The 25,803-nt window shown below is 36.7% G+C and overlaps 2 protein-coding genes across 3 annotated transcripts; one reads left to right on the top strand and one right to left on the bottom strand.

Moving 5' to 3' along the window:
* Window positions 1-5,493: 5,493 nt before the first annotated feature.
* On the bottom strand, window positions 5,494-13,372 carry LOC144645614 (nucleoside diphosphate kinase 6-like). Its single transcript, XM_078505181.1, has 6 exons — window positions 13,068-13,372; window positions 10,955-11,057; window positions 8,457-8,496; window positions 8,239-8,322; window positions 7,720-7,796; window positions 5,494-6,469 (listed from the first exon to the last, which is right to left on the bottom strand). Exons 1-6 carry the CDS (start codon window positions 13,140-13,142, stop codon window positions 6,321-6,323), a joined length of 528 nt encoding a protein of 175 aa, XP_078361307.1. The 5' UTR covers window positions 13,143-13,372; the 3' UTR covers window positions 5,494-6,320.
* Window positions 13,373-13,480: 108 nt separating this feature from the next.
* On the top strand, window positions 13,481-25,803 carry LOC144645613 (uncharacterized). Of its 2 annotated transcripts, XM_078505179.1 has the most exons (9): window positions 13,481-13,750; window positions 14,256-14,282; window positions 15,815-15,859; window positions 17,259-17,386; window positions 18,426-18,543; window positions 19,127-19,297; window positions 23,882-23,989; window positions 24,343-24,394; window positions 25,203-25,803. In XM_078505179.1, exons 1-9 carry the CDS (start codon window positions 13,550-13,552, stop codon window positions 25,520-25,522), a joined length of 1,170 nt encoding a protein of 389 aa, XP_078361305.1. In that variant the 5' UTR covers window positions 13,481-13,549; the 3' UTR covers window positions 25,523-25,803. The 2 variants fall into 2 exon arrangements, with proteins under 2 accessions (XP_078361305.1, XP_078361306.1); XM_078505180.1 differs by lacking the exon at window positions 19,127-19,297.

Raw genomic sequence — 25,803 nt, 5'->3', positions numbered from 1 at the left:
AAAAAAAATCTTTTTTTCGTTTAACCTACAACAATTATCTCTAACCGAAGTGATCTCCTTAATTTGGTTCAAATCAACGTAAAATTGAGGACAAAGTTTAACAATTTAAAGTCAGAAGATTGCGTAATCAAGTTTTTTCTTAACTTTAATGCTATATTTCATGCATTTTTGAAATCGCAACTTAAAGAGTTTTAAAACGAATTTTTTCTGAGGAGATTAAAGATTTGGAATGAATCACTTCGTGGAGTAAAAAAAGGTATTAACGATAGCTTTCTTCGTTGCTTTTCATCAAATAAAATAGGCACTGAATAAGATAAGATAATGTTTGCTTTTCAATATTTTGTTTGAAGTCATAGAGAATATGATAATCTTTAATGGGTAAAAAAAAACTAGCAAGGACAAATAAAACAATCTTTATATTTAATACCTATTGCTGAGCAAAACGTCTTTAAAAGCTGCAATCCTAAAGTTAGGTTTTCAAAATTGGGGTCCACATATTTTAATAGTGTGACTAAAATCCATTAATTACTGATTTCTCTCACATTACCTTGACGAAAACTTCAAGTTTCAACTTCAAATGTGTTTTCGAATGAAATAAATATTTATGTTCTTAGTTTTAATTCCAACTTAGGCGGTGCAAATGTTTTTCGTTTTTTCTTTTCCACCGAGTTTAAACTGAATTCCGTCCAAATGAATCTGGTTTGTTTGTTTAAAATTTGTATTCTGTATGCGTTCCACATAAGTTTTTCGATACTGAATGAATGAGTTTAGTAAAGAACTTGGCTTCGACTTGAAGAACACACGTTTAAATTAAAAGCTCGCAATGTCCAATTTAGCGCATAAAACTATTCTGTCATTGGGCCTACGTGAAAAAGCAAGCCTCTCATTTGTGGTATCTTGGTTCATGTTCTGAGGAAATAAAAACATGCCAAACCGACCCAAGGTCCTAGGTTGAGCTAGGTTGCCAAATAACGTCTAGCTATCTATATATTTAAGTGTGTGACCTGACCACAAAGTTGTTAGTCCGTCGGAGAATTTTGTCAAACAAGCCGCAGAAAACATACGGGCGACTGAGCTATTTACAGTATTGGAAACATTTAATCCGCTGAAACCTTTCTGCTGCCCTTGGAAGACTAGCCAAGACTTGTGGTCAGCGAATTAAAGGCGTTTTAAAATATTATAACATGATTATCATACAAAAGTTGACAAGCCGAGAAACGCCAATTACCTATTTTTCGAATTTATACGCAAAGGACGACCTCGCCATATAAAATCTGTCAAAACTATGAACTTTACTGAGCCTTTTCTGGGATGTAACGCAATAAAAAAACTTCCAAAATAAGGATTTCTCATCATTTCGTGCCAAGTTAAATATGTAGCGTTACAAAAACACTTTAAGGTGGGCTGTCATTAAACTAATTTCAGAAAAGACCAAATTCTCACGACGGTTTGGTCGAGGTGCGATAAAGGTTCGCCGGACGTGTGTCCAAGACAACGTAAAATACCTGAACGTAACGAAGCCATTCATTTGATCAATTGAATTGTGAAATATCGGTATTATATTCCGTCCACGAGCCAAGATAAAGAAAATCACTTCACATAATACTGGCTTTTAATGCCCTTTGTTGGCAAGCAACCATTTTAAATTTTGATAAAATTGTCTACGTATATGCAGTGAACAAGTCTTGACGCACTCATATGGGATACAACTGGCTTTCTTTCAAGTGAAGTGCTTCGTGACGTATGCTCCATTAAAAAAACATCCATCGCAGAATGTTTGGCTGCGGTAGTTTGCCCCTCTGCCCTCGCGTGTCGGCTGCCGGGGGGAGGAAAGATACATTTCAGACTGCGGATCAACCTTTTCCCAGACCAAAACAATGTTTATTTTGGTACCCCATTCCAGACAGCTATAATACTCGGAAATAATAAAAAAAAATATATAACCTTGATCTTGAAATAGACCAAAAAGGCGGGAAACCTTTATATCCCATTACCGTTCTTTATAATAAGCCAATATGTTGAAGTCTCCCCCTACCCACTCCCCATTCCCTTTCAAGGAAAGACAGACAAATGCAAAGAAAAACTATATTACGTCACCGCGTTGCTCGAATTTTAACAGGAAGTGAAGCCCAAATCTTCTAAAAGTTTCTAAGTAACTTCTCAAAATTTCTTTCACTTTGTCGAATGCGAGCAGTCAAATCTGGATCCTGGGTGGCATGATAAGGCCCTCAGCTTGGACGGGCGAGAGTTGCGCGCGAGTGGCGAGCCCCACGAGCTGCGAGTGCCATCCGCGCGCGCGCCAAAGACCCAAAAGCTACACAGACCTACACATGCATGGGTCATCTGTGCCACACGCAGAAATTACATGTCTCTTATACGTTTTCGCTCCCTTATTTTTCTTATCTTTAGTATTTTCCTGTAGCCAACGAAGAAAGCCAACATGCATGATAATATCATCATATGATCATGTTATGTAGATAATGTAATGTCAAGCTGAAAATAAACACAATATTGACAGAAAAATAAGAATCACGCCAGAGATGAGCCAGTGTAAGTATTCCACAGATGACGTTCTTCTTCAAAGCTCGAGCTCTCACAACTCACCGAAAGTTAACCTTCGCAGTCGAACGACAGTTCTCAGACTGACGCATCACAGCTTTATTGTAGCTCAATTGTCAAAGCTCGTTCTCTACTGCAATTGATCAAATAACCAATTGTTCATTCAAAGCAGGCCTCAACAAGTGTTGTTTATCTATCGGGTCAAGTCCCAAATCCTAATATGGCTCACTACCTCAATATGCGACACGAAACTGCACAAGTAGTTTTACCTTCGGCGACGCTGTCATTGGTAAACAAAATCTTTAAGTTTCCTTTTTCGGTTTTTCATAAGGCATATTTTTATCCCAAACAAGTCCTTAAAATAGAACGAACATGCTCTAGGACACACTCGTACACACCCACCCACGTACATGCGCAGATCGCAGACCAAACGACCTAAGTATATAATTATCATCTATGACTTGTAACAAACAGGAATTTTTAAAATGTACGATATATATTACGGATAAGTGTGACAGGAAATATACAGAGCGGCATACCGGATGAGACATGCTGACCGCAAAGTCGGGAATTTAACAAAGCTGAAAAGTTGTTGTGATATCAGTGCCCTCTCACATTGCACAGTGTTGTCAAATCGTTTCATACCCAGGCTCCTTTCGTGTGCTCAAACATCCTCCCCTCCCTAACCTTAGATTCAGTTTGAAGACCAAATGCCCCACTCATCCACCTAGTACTCTTGTTGAACGTCAAGGATGAGGATTAAATGTTGATCGAGGGTTCAATTTTCCTTGTATAAAAGTGTTTTTATTGCTTATGCACTGTGCAGTTTGAGGTAAGTGAACGTCAAAACTGGAGAACAAAAAGTATAAACAGAAAACCTTACTGAAAAGTTAAAAAATTGAAATCGAAATTCACGCTAATCCTGGATTAGATAAATCGTGCTTTGAACAACACGTCCCAGGAGTCCAGTGAACGTCAATTTTAAGTCATGCATTTTTTTAACTTAGCTTTTTCAGCCCCTGAAGAAGGTTAGGATCAATTTAGGTTTCTGGGAAACTGCTCCCCTACCCCTCCCCAAACCTAACATTAACCCTTACTTATCGCTTTGGGCAAAATGTTAGGTTTGGGGAGGGGGTAGGTGAGCAGTTTCCCAGAAACCTAAATTGATCCGTTTTGTCTTGGTGATGAAGCTGGTATGTCTCAGTGCCCCAAAGAGTTGTACCGGCGGGGACTTTGGTCCCTGGCAGGTCTAACCACGCGGGATTGGTCGAAGAGTAGAGGCCAGACAAAGACAGCCCCTGGTCCTCCAGGTTGGGGGTTGGGCGGCGGGCTGATAACCCGCTCCCGGAAAAAAAAAACATATTGCAGAAACGGAAACTAGAATTGCCACTGCCCCCTATTGTGGAGCAGGGGTACAAGATGTTAACACCCGGTTAGAGCAACGTGCGAAGCAAAGAATGACGCATAAACCGCCGCACACCTTATGTCACGCAGGCGTGACGGAAGTGGGTGGTGATGTTACGATTAAGGGAGCTAGGTCACGGACAGCGTACGTTAAAAAATTGGCAATTTTTTCGAGTTTGTAATTAGTAATCCATCTAAATCTTCCTCAGTCGTAACCATCCTTGCTTATTTTCGGTTTAGAATTATCTCTTTGGTGTTTGTTAATTTAAAAAAGGGCAGCCTCGAGCTAAGTGGCTCATACTGCCGGAGCTTATCCCGGTTTCGATGGCATTAAGCAGCTAGGAATAGTTCTACTCCCCCCTGGATGGGATGCTAGTCCATCGCATGGTACCCCCTCCCCCTCCCTATTTCGCCGGTACCCATTAATACACCTGGGTGGAGAGAGACACTATGAGAGTAAAGTGTCTTGCCCAAGAACACAACACAAGTGACCCCAACCAGGGCTCAAAACCGGATTGTCCGCTCCGGAGTACGGCGCACTAACCATTAGTGGCGGGCAATGTTCAGTTACAACCTTCCCTCGGCACTCTTAAAACTGAATGAATTCAATATTCCGCACAACAATCCTCTACAACATGGCGTGTAAAGTTGCAGCATATGCTCAGTTGACATAGCTATGTCATGACATTTTAAGTCATTTTTCGGATGTCCAAAATTGCTTTCAAATTGAAATTTTGAAATTCAAAATAATAGTTATCTTACGTAGAAAAACGGGAGGAATAGTGGCCTAATGCACTATATAGAGAAAGCAAGGAGAGATGAAAGAGTAAGACCATGTTCAAGCTTAGTCTCAACGGTTTTACACTTTCGCGCAGCGGCCTGATGGTTAGTGCGCTGGACTCCAGATCGAGCGCGAGCGGTCCGGGTTCGAGCACTGCACGGGGCACTGCGTTGTGTTCTTGGACTCTCAGTCATTGTGCCTTACTCTACCCAGGTGTATAAATGAGTACCAGCGAATTTACTGCTGGGGTTAACCCTCTGATGGTCTAGCATCCCATCCAGGGGGGAGTAGAAAATTAATACTCCTAGTCGATTTATGCTACGGAAACCGGATAAGCTCCGGCCTGATGGGCCACTAGGCTCGCCGACGCAGACTTTATGATTAAGCTAATTCAAGATAAGTGTGAATTTTCATTTCAGCTTTTCAACTTTTCAGTGAGGTAGTCTGTTTATTTCCTCAAGTTTTGACCTCGAATAACCTCAAACTACACAATAAACAAGCAATAAAAACACTTTCATACAAGAGAAATTGAACCCTCAATCAACTTTCAATCCCAGGATTGAATTGTTTAATAAGTACTTCATGTTCAACTGGGTTATTTATGCATTTTCATATCCTGGCTGTACTTCATATTTGAAATGACACTTTATGAAGCCTATCATAAAGCTGCGTGTCTCATACGCGTTTTATCCTGGACAAATCTGAACACGGTTTTAGTACGAAATTGTAGGTCAGTGGAGAAAAGCGACTAAAGACAACAAAAATTTTATTTACACACCAATTCCTGCCACATTAACGATCATTCCTATACATGGTTATACTATAACATTATTTTAAGCATCTCGGGAAAATAGATAAAAAGAAACTGGGGGAAAGCAATTCTCAGTTATTAACCCTTGGCCTCATTATAAATAAAATTTTAAATAAATTTTAGTATATATGTTGCTTGTTAAATAACGGTATCTCGAATTCTGTGTCGAAGTACTATTTGGAATTCTCAGAAAATAATTTCGATATCACTCGCTAAGTCGTGATTCACTCAGCGTTGAACTTATGCTATCTACATGTGATTTAAGCATTCTACAATTAGCCGCAAAATGTACTGTTGAAATATGAACAAAACCTTGCCGTGTAAACCGCGCGGTTCATTCGCTTTGGGTCACATGACTGCGTGAGAGAAAAGACGTTCGTCACGATGACGTCATTAATTAAAAGGTTGCTACGTAGCTTCCCAGTAGCTTGCTGACGGAGACATTTTGGAAGTGCACGTGCTATGAGATTTACCAGAAACAGTAAACCGTACCGCTCTGTTGTAAGTTTCTACAAACAAATAAACTGGAAATACATTTGTGCATGTAGAACGAGTGAAGTGCTGTATAAGTCTTGACAGTGTAAGCTCGAGCAAAGGCATTTCGCTGAATTGACAAAAAACAGTTCTCTGTACATCGTTCCTCGCTCAAGACATACTTGAACACGCGAGCTGTCCCGTAAACAAATTGCACGTATTCTTTGTTTTCTCCAATACCTTTGCCTTTATTTGGTCCACAGCCGACAAAACGGGTCAAAACAGTGTCTGTTATTTAAAGTAGTGAATACCTTGTTCTTCGTCCCAGGTCACCGCGTGTTTGCTTTCACGATACAAAGACTCGTGTTCTTTAAACCAGTAGTCACAGTCAAACTCGGGGAAGAAAAAGTTGATTTCTTTCTTGGCAGAATCGTCCGAGTCTGTAAAAAAATGTGACAGAACATTTTTTCAATTAAAAAGGTCGATTTCCATAAACTTGAGACAGCACTAATAACTTCTGTAATTATGAAGCTAACTACTTAGGTGTACACGATCTGCTCTAAGAGGGAAGCCCTCAAATAAGAAATGATCTCTTAGAATTTCCTCCACTTGCTAAAGGCTGGTTCTCGTATGATCGCCCCGATCGTTTCTATCGCATCGATAGTTTGCAAATACTGAGACGATCGTAGGCGATCGAGGCGATTGGAAGCGATCGGGGGTTCTCATATGATCTGGTATGAGCGAAGACCAACGAAAAACAATCATTTTAGCCCTAGATCCAACAAGAAAGAAAGAGCAAAACTCGTGGCCTCCTATCTTCTCAGTTATTGTAGTTTTACGGCGAAGAAGGGAAAGAGAAGCTTGGAGAATAGAACACGTGCGATTCAAGTGATTGTGATCGCCCCAATCGCCGCAGACGTTAGCAATCGTCTGTGTAATGTTCTCATATAATCGCCCCGATCGCGAGAAAACTTTTTGAAGTGACAGAACCAATAAAAACGCTCGGCCGATTATATGAGAACCAGCCTTTAGCTAACGTACGTGAAGCTGAGTTGTCAAAATACTATATTAGCCTACAACTCCTTTTAGTTAAAAGATTCGCTGTCCATTGAGTTAAACTTGCCATAAGCGCAGTTACATTCCTGGAGAACATCAAGGAATCGATATTCCAGGAGGCGACATTCAGTCTGTTTTATAGTGCAGGTAAGATCGAGGGAGGGAGTAAGAAGTCGGGGATTTGTGAAGGAAAGAGCAACTTCTCATGCCCCACCCCACGTATATCTTTGATCCACCTGTTAAAAGCGTTACGTCACGGGGATTTCGCGGATTTTTGGTCTAAACTGTGCTGCAATTAGTGGTAGGCAACTTAACCGCCTCAATCTTTCAAGCTGAAATCCATTTCCATCCTAGCCTTCCGCAGCCAAAGACGCTCGCTAACAGTTTTAGTGCTCTAATATGGCAATTGTTCATAAAAATGGACCGATATTTTTGGGTTTCCTACGAAAGATATATATTTTTTTGGCGGTTCAAAAGTCTTTTAAAACCTGTGACAAAGCCCTTTTAAACTCAACTCAGATCACCGACCATATCCTGGTCCAGAGGTTTTAGTTTTGATTGAAAAATGGAAGAGAAAAAACCTGTTAAAAGAATTAAAAACTGTTGTTATTGACAGCCATATATAGAAGCTTACCTGAACCGTGGGTAGCATTCCTAGTATCACTTATACCGTACAGTGCTCTGATACTTGTGGGAGCGAGATCTCTTGCCCTGGAAAAAGAAAAACGAATTTAAACGTTACACTTTTCACTCATATTGCCTTTTTAACCCAGGTGTATAAATGGGTACTAGCGAATTTATTGCTAGGGGTAATGCTGAGACGGTCTAGCATCCCAACCTGAATCAGGGGGAAGTAGACATACCCCTAGTCACTTAATGCTACGGAAACTGGGTTAACTCCGGCCAGATGGGCCACTAGACTCGAACGCAGACTTGAGCTTTAAACGTTTGAAAATGGTGGTCTTTGCATTGACGTAAAACTGACAAAACACTATCCAACAAAATTTGCATGCATGCAATAGTGGCCTTCTTAACAAAATTGTTGCAATTTGCACCAACAGATTTTAGTTAACGTCCTAGACAAACACTGTTTCTGCAACACCAAGATCTACTGGCAAAAATGATGAGTGCAAGAAATACGGTGCTATAGTACCTATAAGTCTTAGTGGGCCCCATCAGATCCCGCCAGTGTGCGATGCCATTTTCTTTAGCAAGAACCATGGCTGTCATTGGACCACTGTTTGACAGAAGAAAAAAAATATTATTTATTTACAAGTAATCACCAGCTTCTTGAGATCTGAACCCAATGCACAAAAGAGATTAGATAAACTATGACCAAGGACATTTTGTTCTATCAATATTAATTATTACCTGCTCATAAATCCAGTAAGCCTGTTGAAGAAAAAGCGCTCTGCAAGAAATAAAAACAACAAAAACCTTTCATGGCTAGCAGATGCAACACGGACTAAAGCTTCTCCCACTTATAGACAGTGGGATAAAAAGTTACTGACTGACTCAGCATTTTACATTTTCTTGATAAATTAACTCTAGTACCATCATTTGCCTAAGGATGATTCTTAACTAGAACTGAAACCCTTTTTTTATTTATTCATTTCTTTATATTTATTTATTCCACATGCTCATTGTAGGAAACTCCTGTACACATGTAAGCTCAAATGGGATTCACTTAGTCACGCGCTGTTCCCATCATGGCTCTGTATCTCAGATGGTAGCTAATTAGAGCAGTGGACAAGTAAGCCGCTGGAAGGTGAGCCAATAATTTTTTTTTCCGTGATCAGCTAGGATTTACAATGGTATCATAAGCTTGATCATGATTTGATATTCTTGATGATGATACTAAACTAAGCACCATAAGTCCAAAAAGCATTAAAGAACTACAGCTACAGCGTCTTCTACACGCATTACATGCCTACATTACTGGAAAAATTACGCAGTATAATAGGCCCGCACTGTGTGTAAATTCTTACTTCAGAGGCACTGTGAGAGCAAAATGCTTTGCCCAAGAACAGAACACGATGACCCTGACCATGTATATTGATCCTGGGCTACTGGATTAAAATACCAACATAGCACTAACCATCAGTTAACAGTCTCTCCTAATTATTAAACTAATAAACTGAAAGGGCTTCTTAGAGCTGGTCCATGAAGCAACACAATGCAAATACAAATGTAAGCGCAAATGCAAGCATAAACTGCAAGGAAAAACACTGAACTAGCAAAATGCAAGACTGTGCAAATGCAAGCACAAGGATGGAGAATTGTCCATTTTCCTGCACCTGGCTTGCGCTTGCATTTGCACTTGCTTCACATGAGGACATTGCTAACGCAAACATAAGTGCAAACACAAGCAAGGAAAGTGTGACCTGTCCACCATCTTGGAAAAAGACTTTAGCTGTGTCTGCCTATTTAAGGTTCCTTGTATTTAAGTTCTACATGCAAATGCTGCTTGCATTTACATTAAAGGTTTGCATTTGCATTTGCGTTGCACATGTGAACCAGGCTTTACAAGTGAGTAAATCTGTTATAATAAGGACGTTTCCGCGAAAATCTTCCAACATTGCAATTTTTCTTAAAGTGCACCTAACCCCCGAAACAATACTTTCAAAATTGATTGTACATGAGTTAGAGAGTTGAATGGTTAAATATTTCTTCATCTCAATGTTGCGTTTTTAAGTTATGAAGGTTTATTTTTCCAATATGTTAATGAGTATGACATACTTGTTTTGCTTATATCATTATTTACTCGCCATTACCAGACACCAAATTTACAATAAAAATTGTGGAAATTGGGAGTATTATATGATAATGCTTTTTAAATACTGCTTGTGTGAACCAGTCAAAATCTGTATATTGAATGAAGACTGGGTAGACGTCATACTCATTAACATATTGGAAAAATAAACCTTCATAACTTAAAAACGCAACATTGAGATGAAGAAATATTTAACCATTCAACTCTCTAACTCATGTACAATCAATTTTGAAAGTATTGTTTCGGGGGTTAGGTGCACTTAAAACTTTAATTTTACCAGTGCTAGTTTACAAGTTACTTACATCAGAAATGTGAAAAAATTTGGGAGTCACCGAATTCGATTTCGAGATACGATATCTAGAAGAAGACGCTTATTTGGATAAATTTGACGTCGTCACTCGATATGACCTCTGCAGCTTCCGGCAACAAAATTTTTTAAATGTATTGATGCAAGCCAACTTTGAATTCCTTTGTCCAAATTTATTTGAGTGGGTCCATTTTACACATATATATTTCACTTTTTAAGTCCCTTAGAGCAAACCTTGTCTTTAACAATTGGATTTGTAAACGTTCACAATAGCACAATGCTGCAAGATGTGACTGATTCGATCGCTTGCAGGAAGAGAAAATGAAAAAATAATAAACTTCTAACATTCAAATTTGGCTCATTTTTAATTTTGTCAATCGGTAGAGATCTATCCCAAAAAGTCATACCGGTATATGCCGAAAAAAATGGGGGTCACCGACCATTTAAGAGAGGAAACTGCAAGCAAAGTTAACGCAAAGGCTACCCACACTATATGCGTTTGGAAAGTTTTCTCACACGTGCGCTCATGATCTCAACTCTAGTCATCATTGATTGGTTGGTAGTAGATTCCAACTCCTCCAGATTTTTAATATGACAGATAATGGGCCAGAGATCAGCACAACTCAAGTTAGTCTAAACAACAAACTGGTTAGCCTTTTGTTCTTAATAGTACACCAGTTAGCCTAAACAACACTGACTAACATGACATATCGCCTATAATATGAATTTGACATTTCATTGAGCTCAATGATCTCACTTACAATTTAAATTATCAATATTTAACAGTACCTCTGTGTTCCTCATAGAACTTCTCTGCCTCTTTTTGACTGAATGTTGTAACCTTTGATTGAATTACAAGAAATCCAGTGTCCTTTATGATGGTCTTCACCTCCTGTCATGGGTTTGACAAAAATATTATTACTACAATAAAAGTCCCACAATGTGCAGAAGGCTTGCCTGCTTCCCTGCTACCACAGCCTCCTTCTTCATTATTTTAAGATGGAAAGAAAAGGAGACTCTTCTCTAAAGAAAATTTTTTAAGGGGAGTCTCCCCTTGCGCACGCGCACCTGGAAATCTAAAGGTGTTGGCAAACAAGGACACAATGTTGCGGATACATTGATGGGGACACAAATGTTTCCCCGTTTGCCTGCTCCGTAAAAACTAAAATCTTAAATAATTTAAGACGTTTCGTCTTACCTCAGCACCAGAACAATAGCTGAGAAGCTAGTACGTCAGCTATTGTTCTGGTGCTGAGGTAAGACAAAACGTCTTAATTTAAGATTTTAGTTTTTACGGAGTGCACAAGTATTACTTGTTGCGGATACAAAATTTGTATCCAAAAACAAAAATTGTTTCTGATTTTTGTCACAAACATTTTGTGTCCACAACAAATGTTTCCCCATTTGCGTAGCATGAAAAAAACAACATTTGTTTTGTGTCTCGCTTGTTTGCCCACCCAAGAAACGTTGTTTACTACCATTTTCGAGCAACCGTGAATGGCTAACTTTTTTCTGCGTTTTCTCACATGTAAAAATAAATGAACAATCAAAGATTGCTGCCACAGCAATTGCCAGAAATGTAAAGCCGCCCTTTGCTGTCGACATTCATTGAAGAAATAAAAAAAGCCGGGGGGGGGGGGGGGTACATGACCTTTGTTTAGGTATAGGGGTGCCGCTGGAGGTTTGAAACCCTGACCCTGTTTAGGGTAGTGAAAACTTAAAATACCTACCCTGTGTAAGACAACACGCCCTATTTTAAGACCCTATTTAGGACAAAGGGCAACATCAACAATAACTTACGCTTTATTGTGATTGCGTCCCGTACGCGATGTACGACGCATTGAACTGCGAACACTGATCCCAGCAAATAAAATAATGCTTTTCATTGAAGCGAAAGCGAAAACAATACAAATACTTGAGGACAGTCTTGCAGCCATACCCTGTCTAGGACAGGTTCAGGCCCTGTTTAGGACAGAGGAGCTTGAAATTATATACCCTGTTCAGGACGGGAGGAGTAAAAAACCATACCCTATCCAGCGGCATGTCCCCGTATAGGTCGTATAGGGGAGTGCCCCCCCCCCCCCCCCGGGAAAAAAAGTCGACGCAAAAGTTTTCAAAACCATTGTTTCATGTGCAGAAACACACAGGCGGAGCTGTCAAACTTGACATGTTGATGCTGAGCTCCAAACGTTAATTGGTTCAGTTGAAAAACGCGACGGTTTGTCTGGACAAAGTTGAATGTTTTACCCGTGAAAAAACGTGGAAAAAGTTGGCCGTTCACGGTTCTCGAAAATGGTAGTATCAGCAACAATGTGTCCTCGCTTGCCACCATCTTAACACCAGGTTACTCCATTGTCCTTACATTTTCCATATATGCATACTCCTATGGGCAGAAGGGGTTTAATGTGAGTGCATTCTTGCCCAAAAATTATACAATAACCCTGGACTGGCCAGGCCAGGCCACCAGCTGGCCAGAATCATCCTGGCCTGCATAAATCATCAGGAAAACAAAGTCGACCTTAAAATATTTAAAACAAAATACATGAACACATTTAGTCCACAACATGAAAGTTTGCTCTAATCTGTGAATGAAAACAACACTATATTTATATTATAAAAGGAGTTCTAAACAAAATGCAAAAAAATTACAAGTAGACGGCTGGAAGAGATATGAGAGAACTCTGAAAAAACCACTTTGATAAAATGCAAATCTTTATAGAACAAACAATTACGTATTACATAAAATTTGACATCCAGAACCACCCTGCAGGTTCAAAGGTTTTAACGCGGCGTGGGTGGTTGTTTATGTTTCGATTTGCAGATTACTCGCCGTACAAACTTCAACTCTACCAGGAAATATTCAAATTAAATATCTAACAAAACTATTCGACAGTTGACTTACCCTAGTTCTCACAGGATGCATCATCAAGTCTGGTTTTAGGATCGCAAGCGTCAGCTGCAAACGGCTACGGCCCATATTTTTGTAAACAACGAAAGAGTCGTTTTGGAACCACAGACTACAACTGGTAAAACGTCTAACTGTAAGACTAATTTGTGTCTGTTAACAAAATCACGAAATTAAAACTATCATTCTAGTGGTGGATCTTCACTTGATGGAAAAATACCTCCCTAAAGCGACAGAACTTAGCAAGAATTCAAATAAATAAACAGCACGTTTTTAGCGCGCTTTGAGATGAGTTGTTCTGTGTCACGCGGCCGTCACGGGCGCAGAGCGTGACTTTCACTTTCGTTCCCAGTTTTCCCTGGGATCTGCTCTACACGGTCACGCATCTCCGATCTGCAGACTCTGGGCCTCTCGTTGAATGTTAAGCAAATAATTTCTGCATCAAAAGTCAAGAGGATTTGATCATCCGCTATTCCAAGATGCCCCCGATTCTAGCAACAGGCTTGAGAAGGCGAAAAACGTGGAAGGAATATTTCTACGATGCTTTACAAGTTGTCCATTTTCTGTTAGCAATGGGTTTTCTCTGGGCTGGATTTGTTGAGTTCATACGAAATCCACCTTACTTCGATGCGTATGGGGACGCTTCCACATTAAATGATCTACCTGAAGGATTATTTGAGGTAAAGTCAATGAAGGTCTTTTTATTTAAAAACGAGTGCTTGTCTTGTCAATTTTTTGTCCACAAAAGATAAGCTTACAGTTTTAATTGACAAACTGTATAACTTAGACATTGCGTAGCTATAGAACTTTCCAGATCCGGACAAAACGGACTGAGTTCAAATGCAAACTTTAATCGTAGATTTTTGCACTGTTAAATTAACTCAAATTTAGATCCATTGTACATACCCAACGAAATATTTTCTTCGTGAAAAGTTTTGTACATTTTGACAATCTGCTAATAGAAAACAACAACATAAGATTAATTATATGCTTGATCGTTTCCCATTGTGTATGAAATATTCTGCATCAATGAGTTACATATTTACATAACAGAAAGGTATTTAAAAGATATAAGGTTATATATTGGAAGTTTGCAGGGTTTTTCCCTTTGTTTTCTTTGTTTTATTTCACGTTTTCCAACTGTTGGAAGTATTAATTTAATTCTTTAACACTTTTTAATTTCAGACTGATCCAAGGAATATTGATAGAGAGGTAAATGAACATGTATGAAGGTAGTAGGAAGAATTTTTTCATGGTTCAGTGCCATAGTCTCTTTATGAGAACACTCATACTTTTCCTCTGATGTTAAGGTTCTCTTTTAGCTTGTGCAACTGTGTAAGTAGTCTCAAGGATTTTTTAGTGTTGGAGGCAAGGTTAAGGGGAGGGGGGAGGGAGGGGGTAGTCATAAATATGTGACCCAGGGGGTACTCCCATATATGGGCTATATTGGGTATGGTTTTTGAGGTTCTCGGTCCCTAAATAGGGTCTCACCCATCATTTGTCGCATTCCGCTGTGGTTACCCAAGCTGTGTCATCTAAAACAATGGCGGAATACCGCAGAATGTTGTTCCTTGTCGTCCTCTAAATTCAGTATTTCTTCGAAGTAAAGACATCAAGTAATGCTATGACTAAAAAAACTGCGGAATTTTGTACAGGTCTGTCAAAAAAGTAAGAGCAATTATTTGAATCGAAAGGCACCGAGATGGATCTCGCAACTGCGAAATTACGAATATATTTTGAAAAGAGGATGGATAGACGCAACAGATCGGTCAATTTTATTTGCCGTGTAATTCTTCCGATAAAAAGGCAGCTTGATAAAAGCTTGATCGATTCTAATCGTGGTCTGACGATGGTCTGTGGTCTGACTACAGGAGCAATGTTTTCGCGGGAAATGTGTTTCTAAAAATAAAAATATACGGGAAAGGGTTGACTCAAGGGTACAGTACGTATGGAGGCTCCAGTTGATGGGCTCCTGCATAAACTATATAACGCTAGCCAGCTCTGGTATGTGGAGTTAGTATTTGGTTATGTTAATGTAAAGTAGTTTCAACATATCTTTTCCTACTAATATTGGCTGATTTAATGGGCAAGAGTGTCCGTTTAGACCAAGTTTTAAAGAGAAAACCCAACTCACAATGACATTTCAGCCCCGACCGGTGGGGTATTGGACCATGCAACTGGCCCACATAATGGGGAATTTGATCAGACATTATGAGAAAAGTCAAATGTCGGGGAGGGGGGTGGGGGCATGATCTTGCTTGGAGTTGACTGATGCATAAACATCAAGCTAAATGAGAAAAGGTATCTTAAAACTGAACTATCCGTTTGAGTATAAGGAAAGTGTTATCATGGAACGCTTCTCCCCCCTTGACATGAATAGGGTGTCATTTTTCAGTTTTGGGCCTTAAAAAGGGTATCAATTTTCCCTTTCTTTATCCTTGAATAGGGTCAGGTTTAAAGAACCTTCACGGTGCACCCCTATCTGAAATTTTCCACACCCCTCCCCCCCCCCCCCCCCTGTGGGAACTGTGATAACAATTTCACATTAATATGAGCTTGGGATACATGTAGCTATATTAACATTCTGCCCAAGAGGAAGTAGAAATTTATACAAAACTAGGTATAAAGTTTCAGCAAGGCGGTTTTTCCGACTTCCACATTTTGGTTTTTGCCTAGTGATATGGTAAATATTAACAAGCAAGTGTAATATTGTACTGCTGGTTTTTTTCTTATTATTATTACAGCAATCTCTTCGTCTCATGGATCTTCCAATTCTTTTCATGCTATGTGTAAGTATAAATTGAAACAAATGTGCAGTGTTTTCATCCTATTGAAAACTATCTGGGAGGCCATGGGTTCGATTCCCGTTGGCAACTCAGAATTTTTCTTTGTCCCACGCTCGTGTCATGTTGAATACTTCATCTTCACAATACATTTGTTAATCTAGCCACCAATCAATAGGCCATCAAAATGTGAATATATAAATTATTAAGGGGCCACATACAGACTTTAGGCAAAGACGAGGCAAGATCTTGCAAGGGTCGGGACTGGGGTTATGCTCCCAGAAAATTTTCTTGCAGCTCTGAAACTCTTTTTTCAATGTTTTTCATGTGGTATTTCTTCAGAAAAAAATTAATCTTGTTAAACTGGGGATTATTTTCTCAACTAAACGTTTTTTGGGTTAACTAAACGTTTTGGGTTAAAATCTAGACGAGGCAAGTGCCTCGACATCTTGCCTCTTGCTAGTTACAGCCCTGTATTATCAAGGCAAGACAAAAACAAACTATTGACTTTATACATGGTGTTCACACACATTTTGTTGAACATGGCCTAGTGGTTTGGGTACTGGGGTCCATTTCTTAAAGGTCCCAAAAAGATTTTGCACCCGGATAGGCATAACAAACTCTCAAACTTTATGATCACAGAGCTGACTTTTATTCACATATTTTTTTGATATGAACAGAAGTTCATTTTACTCAACGTTTAAGGCCAATACACTTTTCTGTTTTTAACATACAGATGACTAAAAATAGCTTTACAGGCCCGAAAAGTTTTTGGGACTTTGAGAACTTTCCTGAAGTTGTCCTGGGTTCAAATCCTCCTTGATCCTTGCCACTGGATGGATTTGCATTTAGTGGTGTGAAGCTGCTCGCAAGTTATTTTTCTTAAATGCTTACTAGTCTGTCTGCATTCTTAACAAGTTTCTGTTTATTTTAAATATTTGTTTATTTATTTCAAGGGCCACAGTGTAAACTACAGCAACTGTTTTTTTTTAATTGTTATAATATTGTTATTTTCTTTGATCCAATCCAGTTCACCTGCAGGTGTTGATTATTTCATTTAAAAATAGTTAAACAATTATGAAATGCTTGAGTTTTAAATAAGCGTTAGGGAGGGTTCATAATTTATGTAGAGGGGGAGCTATGTTGATTATTAGGCGGGGGTATTATTTTTTTCTGTTAGGTTTAGGGGGGGGGGGGCTATTGAAAATTTCTACCATTTTGAAAGAAGGTATAAGGGGGGCGATTAAAAAATACCAAAAACAGTGACCCATGATTATTGGAGACATTGGAGAAGCTCAGAGATTATTTGTTGGATGATACTGCATGGCCAGTTTAATATTACAGAATAACTTGCAACATTTTTGTCATTTTATTGTCAAACTGAAATAAAAACATTATCTTGCAGGCATATTTTATCGTGTGTTGGTGGTTAAAGTTCCAGGGACTAGCATGGATTTTAACAGCGTGTATCATGCTTGTGTTGCTTTGTTTCTTCGTTGTTAACTTCTGGGCTGTGGATTTGTTTGATTGGAGGTAAATTTATAAATTTTTACTTCAGTTGTTTCAGTCTGTAATTGATATAAGGGCGATAAGGGTAAATAGGCTCATGAATCAACATGAGGGGTGTCAAATGGTAAATGCGAGACTTTGGGAGATGACAAGACTGATATATTTTCTGAGAGCCCAAGACCTTTTTAGCATTGCAAAAGAAATGAGAAAATTTTGTGAGACACACATTTTCTCATGGAATGCAAGATCAAACTTGACTGCCTGATATATGAAATGTTATATATCAGAGAACTTCAGCCAACACTCAACACACAATCCGATTCAATCACAGCAAAATTGTTTGTTTATTTCCTAATTATCACTTTAACTACTTGTCACCTTATCTGCATAATTGTATACGTATTTATATGCAAGAACTAACGCCAAACATTTCACTTGACAATGTCATTCGACAATGTCGAAACACCATATATTACTTTCGCTTATATTTATAAATATTGAAAGTATCATGTAAACAATATAATTTCAGATCTCTCAACCTCAAAGCACTGGAAATCTGGAGATTGAGGTCAAAAAATCTGGAGATTTCAGTAAAAACCGGGAGATTGATCAACTGACGGGCAAAAATAACTTAAAGAGGCCTAAAACCAGGCGCTAATCAAATGACTTGTTACTCTGTTTACCGTGAGATTTCTGTTTCTCATCGTGAGATTGAAGTGAAAACCGTGAGTCTCAGAGACTTGAGACTTGAGAGGTCTGTAATTTTATTACAGAGCCACAAAAGGAAACCAAAATGAGCTTGCACCGATATGAAAGCCAACCAAGCCTGTATGTCACGGTGCCTCTTACCTCACAGTAACTAAATGAATTTCTGGGATCCAGTACATTGTTAGAACAGTCCACACTTAATGCTGTTAGGTAATCTTAAATGGACAAGCATCCCATACAGGCGAGAAAAGTCAAACCAATAATACTAGTTGCTTCATGTTACAAAAACTGGGATTAGGTTTAGTGGTATGAAGGCAATAACTATTTTATAATCATCTGGGAATCTTTGTACTAGGTATTACAGGCCAAGAATGAAGGGACTTGAAACTCAAGTGTTCACTATCAGCTTGTCAATCACAACAACATTCATTGTGCTGTTTTACAAGAGAAAAAAGATGCCTTTTAAATTCAAGGTCAGGAATAAAATGCAGTCAAGATCTGTGCCTCTTGGTCACAAAAAACTTTCTTACTTACTTAATGATGGACTGACTGAAAAACAAAAAACTGACCAACTGACTGACTGATTGACTGACTTAACTGATTGATTGACTGACTGACCATCCGACCGACCGACTGACCAGCCAAAATGTATATAATTATTATATATTCTAGTAGACTTATGAAGTGTCCTCTGAACTCTGAAAGTCCCCCTTGGAGATGTAGTTATAAACCGTGTTAGGTATTTAAGGCCCCATGGTTTCTGCAATCATTTGAATTTTGTGGAGTGGGTGATTGTTCCCTTGGCTAACCCCCAACCTGGGCGATCAGGGACTGCTTATTGTCAGTCCCCCCCCCCCCCTCCCCCCACTTACCACTTGACCAATTTGGCATGGTTGAACCTACCAGAATACAGGGATCAGCAAGACGCACAATCCTCACCACAACACCACCACCACCACAACAGGGTGACATGCCCTTTACTTTTAAGCCATTGTTCTGTGGAACAATTTAATTAAAACTTGCTTAAATTATCTTTTGAATCCATCTTCATTATAGGCCACTCTGCCAATCAAACCATTTGGAAAGATCCACGTGTTCTGCAATTTTGCAGCTATTTTTGTGATAGTTTACTTCTGCTTAATAATGTGGTTCTCCAAGCTCTATGTTTCCTGGTCCTGCTTCAAAAACTACAAGGAAGTGTTGTTGTTATGTCAGAGCACAGACATGGTGAGTATAATTTATTTTTCTAACAAAAATGTTAAGTATTTTCCCATCAACTGACCAGTTAAAAGACCTTGGGGGACCACAGGGACATATTTATAAAAACCTACCATACCACAAAGACCATAACATTTCACTTGTAAGCCCCCTCCCCCACTGATAAGCCTGCCTGCTTATACGCCCATCTGCCTTTAGACAAAAAAATTAATCAAATTATAAGCCCCCCCTCTTCCAATTCCAAGTTCAAAGTATTAATTAAAATTTTACCAACTTTGAGTTTCAATTTTACTTTTAATTGGACATTAAATTTACAATTTTAAAATTAGATTAATATACTGTTCAAAATCAGGGGCGTATCTAGCCTATAGGCCCATAGGCCCGGGCCTACAATTAATTTTTTTTTAGCCCAATTGTATTTTAAAATGTGCTATCAAGGGTACCGGTAATGTGGCTGAAGCACTTTCAAGAGGAAATAGAAAGCAATATGCATTATAAATATCGCAACTACCTCTTCTTGATTGATCAGTCTGTAGCAAGTAGAAATTCTTGGCTAAATGACACTTGTACTTTAAAGAATAAAAAGGTAAAAAATAAAGTTCTCGTATTCGAGTTTAAAGTGCCAATTTAACAAAAATAGTGTTCCAAATTTCTGGGCATTTTTTAATAGCACGACGTCTTAGTTCACACGACAGTAGCCATTCTGGTCTTGATGTGGGAACTTTTCCTGCACGCACGCTCGCTGCCGCACCTGTGATCAAATTATCTTGACCCCACCCTGCAGGATCTCAAATGCTTTATCGTTATCAAGAATGCTTTCACCTGCGAAACAACGGGCTCAGTGTATGGCATCTTTTTCCTTGTGTTCTGCGATCTACATCGCCGAAATTGCTGCACGCTACAGCAACGTTTTGTTGAGCGCCTCTGCAGCATCAAGAAAAACCTGTCAGGCTTTCCTGTCGCAAAGCATCAATAAAATGGCCAAACTATTCAAGTGTGAGTCCGTAGCATCATTTCTGCTATGGGAACAAAAACAAAAACGTCATCTTTAATCTGTGAACAAGTCAGCCGCGCTCACTGAATGTAGTCGTCGCCCACTCATCGCGCGCCAGTTGCATTAGAACTTAAAATCTTTTTCGTGGCCTTAGCAAATTTCTCAATGAAACAGCAACTTGACTTCCACTGATAAAGGGCTAAGCTCGAAACGTCTGGAAGGATATATTGTTAAATTGGCACTTTATACTCGAAATCGAGAACTTTATTTTACAAAGTGATTTGTACGTTAATTTATATATTTAACAATGAGTGAAAATTGCCGGACATTCTCGGCAATGAAATGAGGTGCTGCCAGATTGCACTTTTGAGGGCCTTTACCTGGAGCATAACCCCGAAACCCCCTCCCCACCCCTCCCCCCCTTTTCCCTCTAGAAGCGGCCAGGCCTACAACTGTTCAGTTGGCTACGCCCCTGAATATGAACTAAAGTTGAAATTAATTTTCACTTTATTTATTTTATTACATTACATTAAATTTAAAGTGGAACCCCGATATAACGATATGCCAAGGGAGCAGTAAAATAATATGGTTATATCGAAGAATCGTTATATCGAAACTTCCGATATAACAATATGGCCGTAAAATAACCGAAAATATCGTTACATCGGGGTAAACCTAACAAGTAGTATTTACTGCATATTAGAGGAAGATAAAAAAATAATTTTGATAAGAAGGCTTTAACCAAGATCTGTTTTAAAGTGCCTATGAAGTAAAAAATAATTGCTTTTTATTTTAAAGGCTTTTCAAAATAAAGAAGAATGGCGTTTTCCTTTTTGCAATATCTTTTTTTGTTTTAGAGATATTTAGTTTTTATATTATGCAAATGAGGAAAGCGATGACGTCATTAATTGTTCCACAAAAAGATGAAGCATTGAATCAAGAATATCTCTTGGAATATTTGAGCTGTGTTCTTCAAACGTGGCACGATTAATGTACACCACAAAAGACACAAAATGACACCTGTCACCCGTTGCCATGGCAACAGTTTTGCTGCAAAACCTATTTTAATTAATACTGATATCCCCAAATTTTGCTTAATCAAAGATGATACACTCCCAACAAGCTATCGAGGAGAGTTAGGGTAATAGGGCATTATGTATGTTCCAAGCTGGACCTTCTGTCCCACTTTAAAGGGTTGCAAATTGAGATATTTGGTTTATGACAAAAAGAGCCTGGAACCAAGAGTGTTGCCATGGTAACATCATAGTATGAGCCATCCTGCACCTTTAAGGAAGGTTACTACTGATGCCAAGTTTCAGAAATATCACCTTTATATTTCCAGAGATATCCTTGATTTTGTGATCTATCTTTTGGTGGATCAATTTATGACGTCATCACTTTCCTCATTTGCATAACACAAAAACGTGAATATCTCCTAAACGAAAGAAGATCTTTCAAAACGGTAAACGCCATTCTTCTTTATTTGTAAAAGTCTTTCAAATAAGATTAATTATTTTTTACTTCATAGGCACTTTAATGGAAATACAGTCTTGAGGGGTCGTGGGTACGTGTGACTGACTACCTACCTAAGAAAAATTAATATTACATTGTAATAAACTGAAAAAAACAATTAAGATTTAAAATTGAAAATCACACAAGTGTTTCAGAATTGTCTGGATCGACAAACTGCCAAAATGAAGTTTTTTTAAATATGGGGTCCGTCCCTTACATTTTACTGTAGCTTTTGCCAGGACATAGAATATTCAACAATACATCGGGAACATCCTTATATCGAGGATAGGCCTTTCTCGATTATGCTAGCATTTTTTTCGGCATTTTTTGGGAAAACGAGCATTTTTTTCGTTTTTTTCTTCAAAAAAGAATTGCTAGCATTTTCTGTCACTTTTCATGACTGTGATCCAGATTTTCAGCACTCAGAACTCAGAAGGATGAATAATCCTAAAGTTTCACAATTTTGATTACATAATTTGAATGTTTTCTGTCTGTTTCGACTGTTTGTGCGTTGTGTTACTTGTGTACTTGTGTTGTGTTACTTGTGTGTGTGTTTTTTTTATTTTTTATTTATTTTTAAAAAAATAAATATTTTTTTCTTTTCTTTTATAAACAAACAATTAGTAAGTATCACCTGTTGTTGATATGAGCATATAATGTGACGGTTTGTACGTTTTGTTTGAAATAAAATAACGCATTTTTTGGAAATCAAGTGGCATTTTTTAAGGAAATCAGGCATTATTTTAGCATTTTTTGGGCTTTATGCGAGAATTTCTAGTAGCATTAAATGCCAGTTTTACTAGCATAATCGAGAAAGGCCTAATCGAGGATCATTATATCGGGGTTCAGCTGTAATTAAATAACAATTTAAAAATTGATTGTAAATTAATTAAATTTAATTTAATGCACTGAAATTTATTTTGATTTCTTTTTAATTTTTTTAAAAAAAGTGAATTTTAAGTTAATTTTATTTTTAATTTAATTAATTAAAATCTAATTAATTTAAACCAATTTAAATTAAATTATAATTTATTTAAATTAAATTTAAATTAAATTTTAACTAAAATTTTTACATTTAATCAATTAAATTTAATTTTAATTTAAATTAAAAAATAAAATTTAAAAGTAAATTTACTTTTAACCTTAATGGATAATTTTAAATTAAATATAAAATTAAAACAAATTTAATTTTATTTATTAATTTAATTTTATTTAATTTAAATTAATTTAAATTTAAAAATTAAATTAATAAATAAATTTAAATTAAATTAAATAAATAATATTTAAATTAATTTAAATTAAAATTTTATTTAATTTTTTAAATTTCATTTTAATTTTTTAATTTTAAAATTGAATTGAAAATAAAATTTTTATTTTGTTTTAAATTTTATTTTCAAAGTAATCTTAATTCAATTTTAAATTGAAACATTTAATAATAATCATTTAATTTAAATTTAAACTTAAACTAAATATAATTTTAATAAAACAATTTAAATTTTTAAATTTTAAATTAAATTTATTCACTTTTAATTTAATTTAATTGTTTTTTACTTAAATTAAATTTAAAAAGATTAAATTACATTTAAAACTTAATTAAAATTTAAATAAAATTCAAAAAGTTTAATTAAATTTAAAAATTTAAAATAAGATTAAATTTAATGAAATAAAATTTAGTTTAAATATAAATTTAAATTAAATTAAGTATTTAAGTTTAAGATAAAATTAAAATGTTTAAATTTAAAATTTAAAATAAAATTTAAAATCAAATTAATCAAATAAAAAATTTGATTTTCGTTTTAAAAAGTTAAATTAACTTTAAAAATTTTATTTTTAAATAAATTTAATTAAATAAAATTTAATTTTAAAATTAAAAAATTTAAATGAAATTTTAAAAAAATAATTTATTTTAACTTATATTTTTAAATTTAATCTAAATTCCATTTTAAATTTAAATTAATTTAAATTTTAAATTAAATTTTATTTTTAATATAACTGAAATTTTATAACATTTAATGTTAAGTTAAAATTAAATTTAGTTTTAAATTTTAGAATATTTTAAATTTAAAATTCAATGTTTGTATATATAGGTTCAGTGCTACCCATGCGATAGTTGCGAACCAGGAGGACTGAAACAATGTGTGAGAGAGAACGCTACACACACATTGTTCCATTGTCAAGATGTTAATAAAGACCAGGTAAGACTGGAAAAACGTTTCCATACATGTACCTGATACGGCACGTTTAAGAGCAATGGTGGCCGTCCATAGGCATCACCAAAGCGGACTTGAGTTCAATATGGGAAAAAAATCTCAAATTTGATTTTGCAAACTTAAAGAAAACAGTACCACGTAGAAACCACATGAATGGGCATGAGCTTTCATTCTAGGCCAATTAGCCCCTCTTACTCTTTTTGTCTCAATTCTAATCAAGGTGGAACTTACATCACTTGAAATGGTACAATTATTATTTGAAAGACAACATAGATCTGAGGATTATAAATTATGTTACACTCTTCCTTAAAATAATTAATGTTTGGATGTTTTTTCAGGGAGCCTTTTGCTTGTTCAACTATAACCTTAGTGTTTTCGTCTTTCTTACAGGTATGATAAATTAGTTCTCTTTGTCTCTCTCTATATAATACTATTAGCTTCCCGAAATTAAGAAATAATGCTAATGATGATTTAAATGTATTTAAGAGGAACATTTTTAGTCTTGTCAATTTTAATATTTAAGAATACACCATGACTTTTTATATCTATTTCAAATTATCATATTGTATTTTTTATTGCATTTTATATTTTATCAATGTAACATTAGTTTGCGTGTTATTTATATATATATTATAATAAATTGTATATTTTTATCTTTTTTAGTATTATTGTAAGTTATTATTGTAATTTATTAACATACTTTTTATTATTTAATTTTATATTTAACTCGAAGATATAAGCAATGTAGCTACACTTAAATTCGAGTTTTAAATAAAGTTTATGTATGTATGTAATGCTACTTGAAAGCCCACTGAAGGTGTTGGTATTAGTTGGAAATCCCCTTATAATGGCTTAACCTTGCCAAAACGTGTTGTACTAGTCATATACATTGTTACAAAATGTGTGGCTGTTGATGGCTAGGGAAAAAAAGGCCTTAAACTTAAAAAAAAAGGGCTGGCCAACGTTTTCAAGTTTGACGGTATTACTAGGAAAAACATCACATAAAATACATTGAATACAGTAACATCTTGGTGAATAAATTTATGCCTTTCTTTTAATTTTATAGGTTATTTTTGTTGACCAGCCAGTGTACCCTCGCAGTTCTAGCATAGTTTACACTAAAAACGTAGAAGACTTCTTGTGACACTGTCCCTTAAAGATCTTTACATGTTATTTTTTTTTTTAATTTTCTTTTCAGTGTTTGCCTATGTTGGTGGCCTTGTGGTATTCCTCAGCAAGGTTTTCACAATTGTCCTTCATTACACGTTTAGAGCCTTCTTTCTATTTATGAAATGGTGTCGCATCAAATTCGGAGCAAGGGAAGGACACAGAGCTAGCATGGATCTTCCTTACATGCAAGATCATTCCCATGTTATAATTCAAGAGCCATTCCAATATGTAGATAGGACCAATCCAAATGAGAGTGAGGTCACAGATGATAACTGTCATTTGAACTCAAGTATTGACACATGTCACATCGAGGAAGGAGATGCATTTGTTGATGCTATTGTGTCGTAGTTATCATGGAAGAGGCAGCAATGAAAAAAATAGAAAATTATAAACCTTGAAGCCGTCAATATTATATCCTAATCTCCCCCCCCCCCCCCCCCCTCCCCCACCCGAAGAAAAATTAACATTATCATATTTTCTCGATCTCCATAGTGTACTTCAGGGGCGTAGCCAGCCTATAGACCCGTGTGCCCAGGCCTTCAAATTTTGTAGCCCACTCGTATTTTTACAATATGAAATAGAGCAATTCAGGCTGAAGCACTTTCAAAATTAAATAGAAAGCAATATTC

This window comes from Oculina patagonica, chromosome 3, assembly GCF_052425735.1.
Source record: "Oculina patagonica isolate OP01 chromosome 3, crgOcupat, whole genome shotgun sequence".
NCBI classification, from domain to species: Eukaryota; Metazoa; Cnidaria; class Anthozoa; order Scleractinia; family Oculinidae; genus Oculina; species Oculina patagonica.
This window is presented reverse-complemented; position numbering and strand designations above follow the sequence as displayed.

Coding starts and splice junctions, on each gene's coding strand:
- LOC144645614 (XM_078505181.1), bottom strand. CDS start 13,142: ATGGGCCGTAGCCGTTTGCAGCTGACGCTTGCGATCCTAAAACCAGAC. Junction 11,058..13,067: donor TGCATCCTGTGAGAACTAGG/GTAAGTCAACTG, acceptor AACCCATGACAG/GAGGTGAAGACCATCATAAA. Junction 6,470..7,719: donor GAATGCTACCCACGGTTCAG/GTAAGCTTCTAT, acceptor ATTTTTTTACAG/ACTCGGACGATTCTGCCAAG.
- LOC144645613 (XM_078505179.1), top strand. CDS start 13,550: ATGCCCCCGATTCTAGCAACAGGCTTGAGAAGGCGAAAAACGTGGAAG. Junction 14,283..15,814: donor CAAGGAATATTGATAGAGAG/GTAAATGAACAT, acceptor TTATTATTACAG/CAATCTCTTCGTCTCATGGA. Junction 17,387..18,425: donor GTGGATTTGTTTGATTGGAG/GTAAATTTATAA, acceptor TCTTTGTACTAG/GTATTACAGGCCAAGAATGA.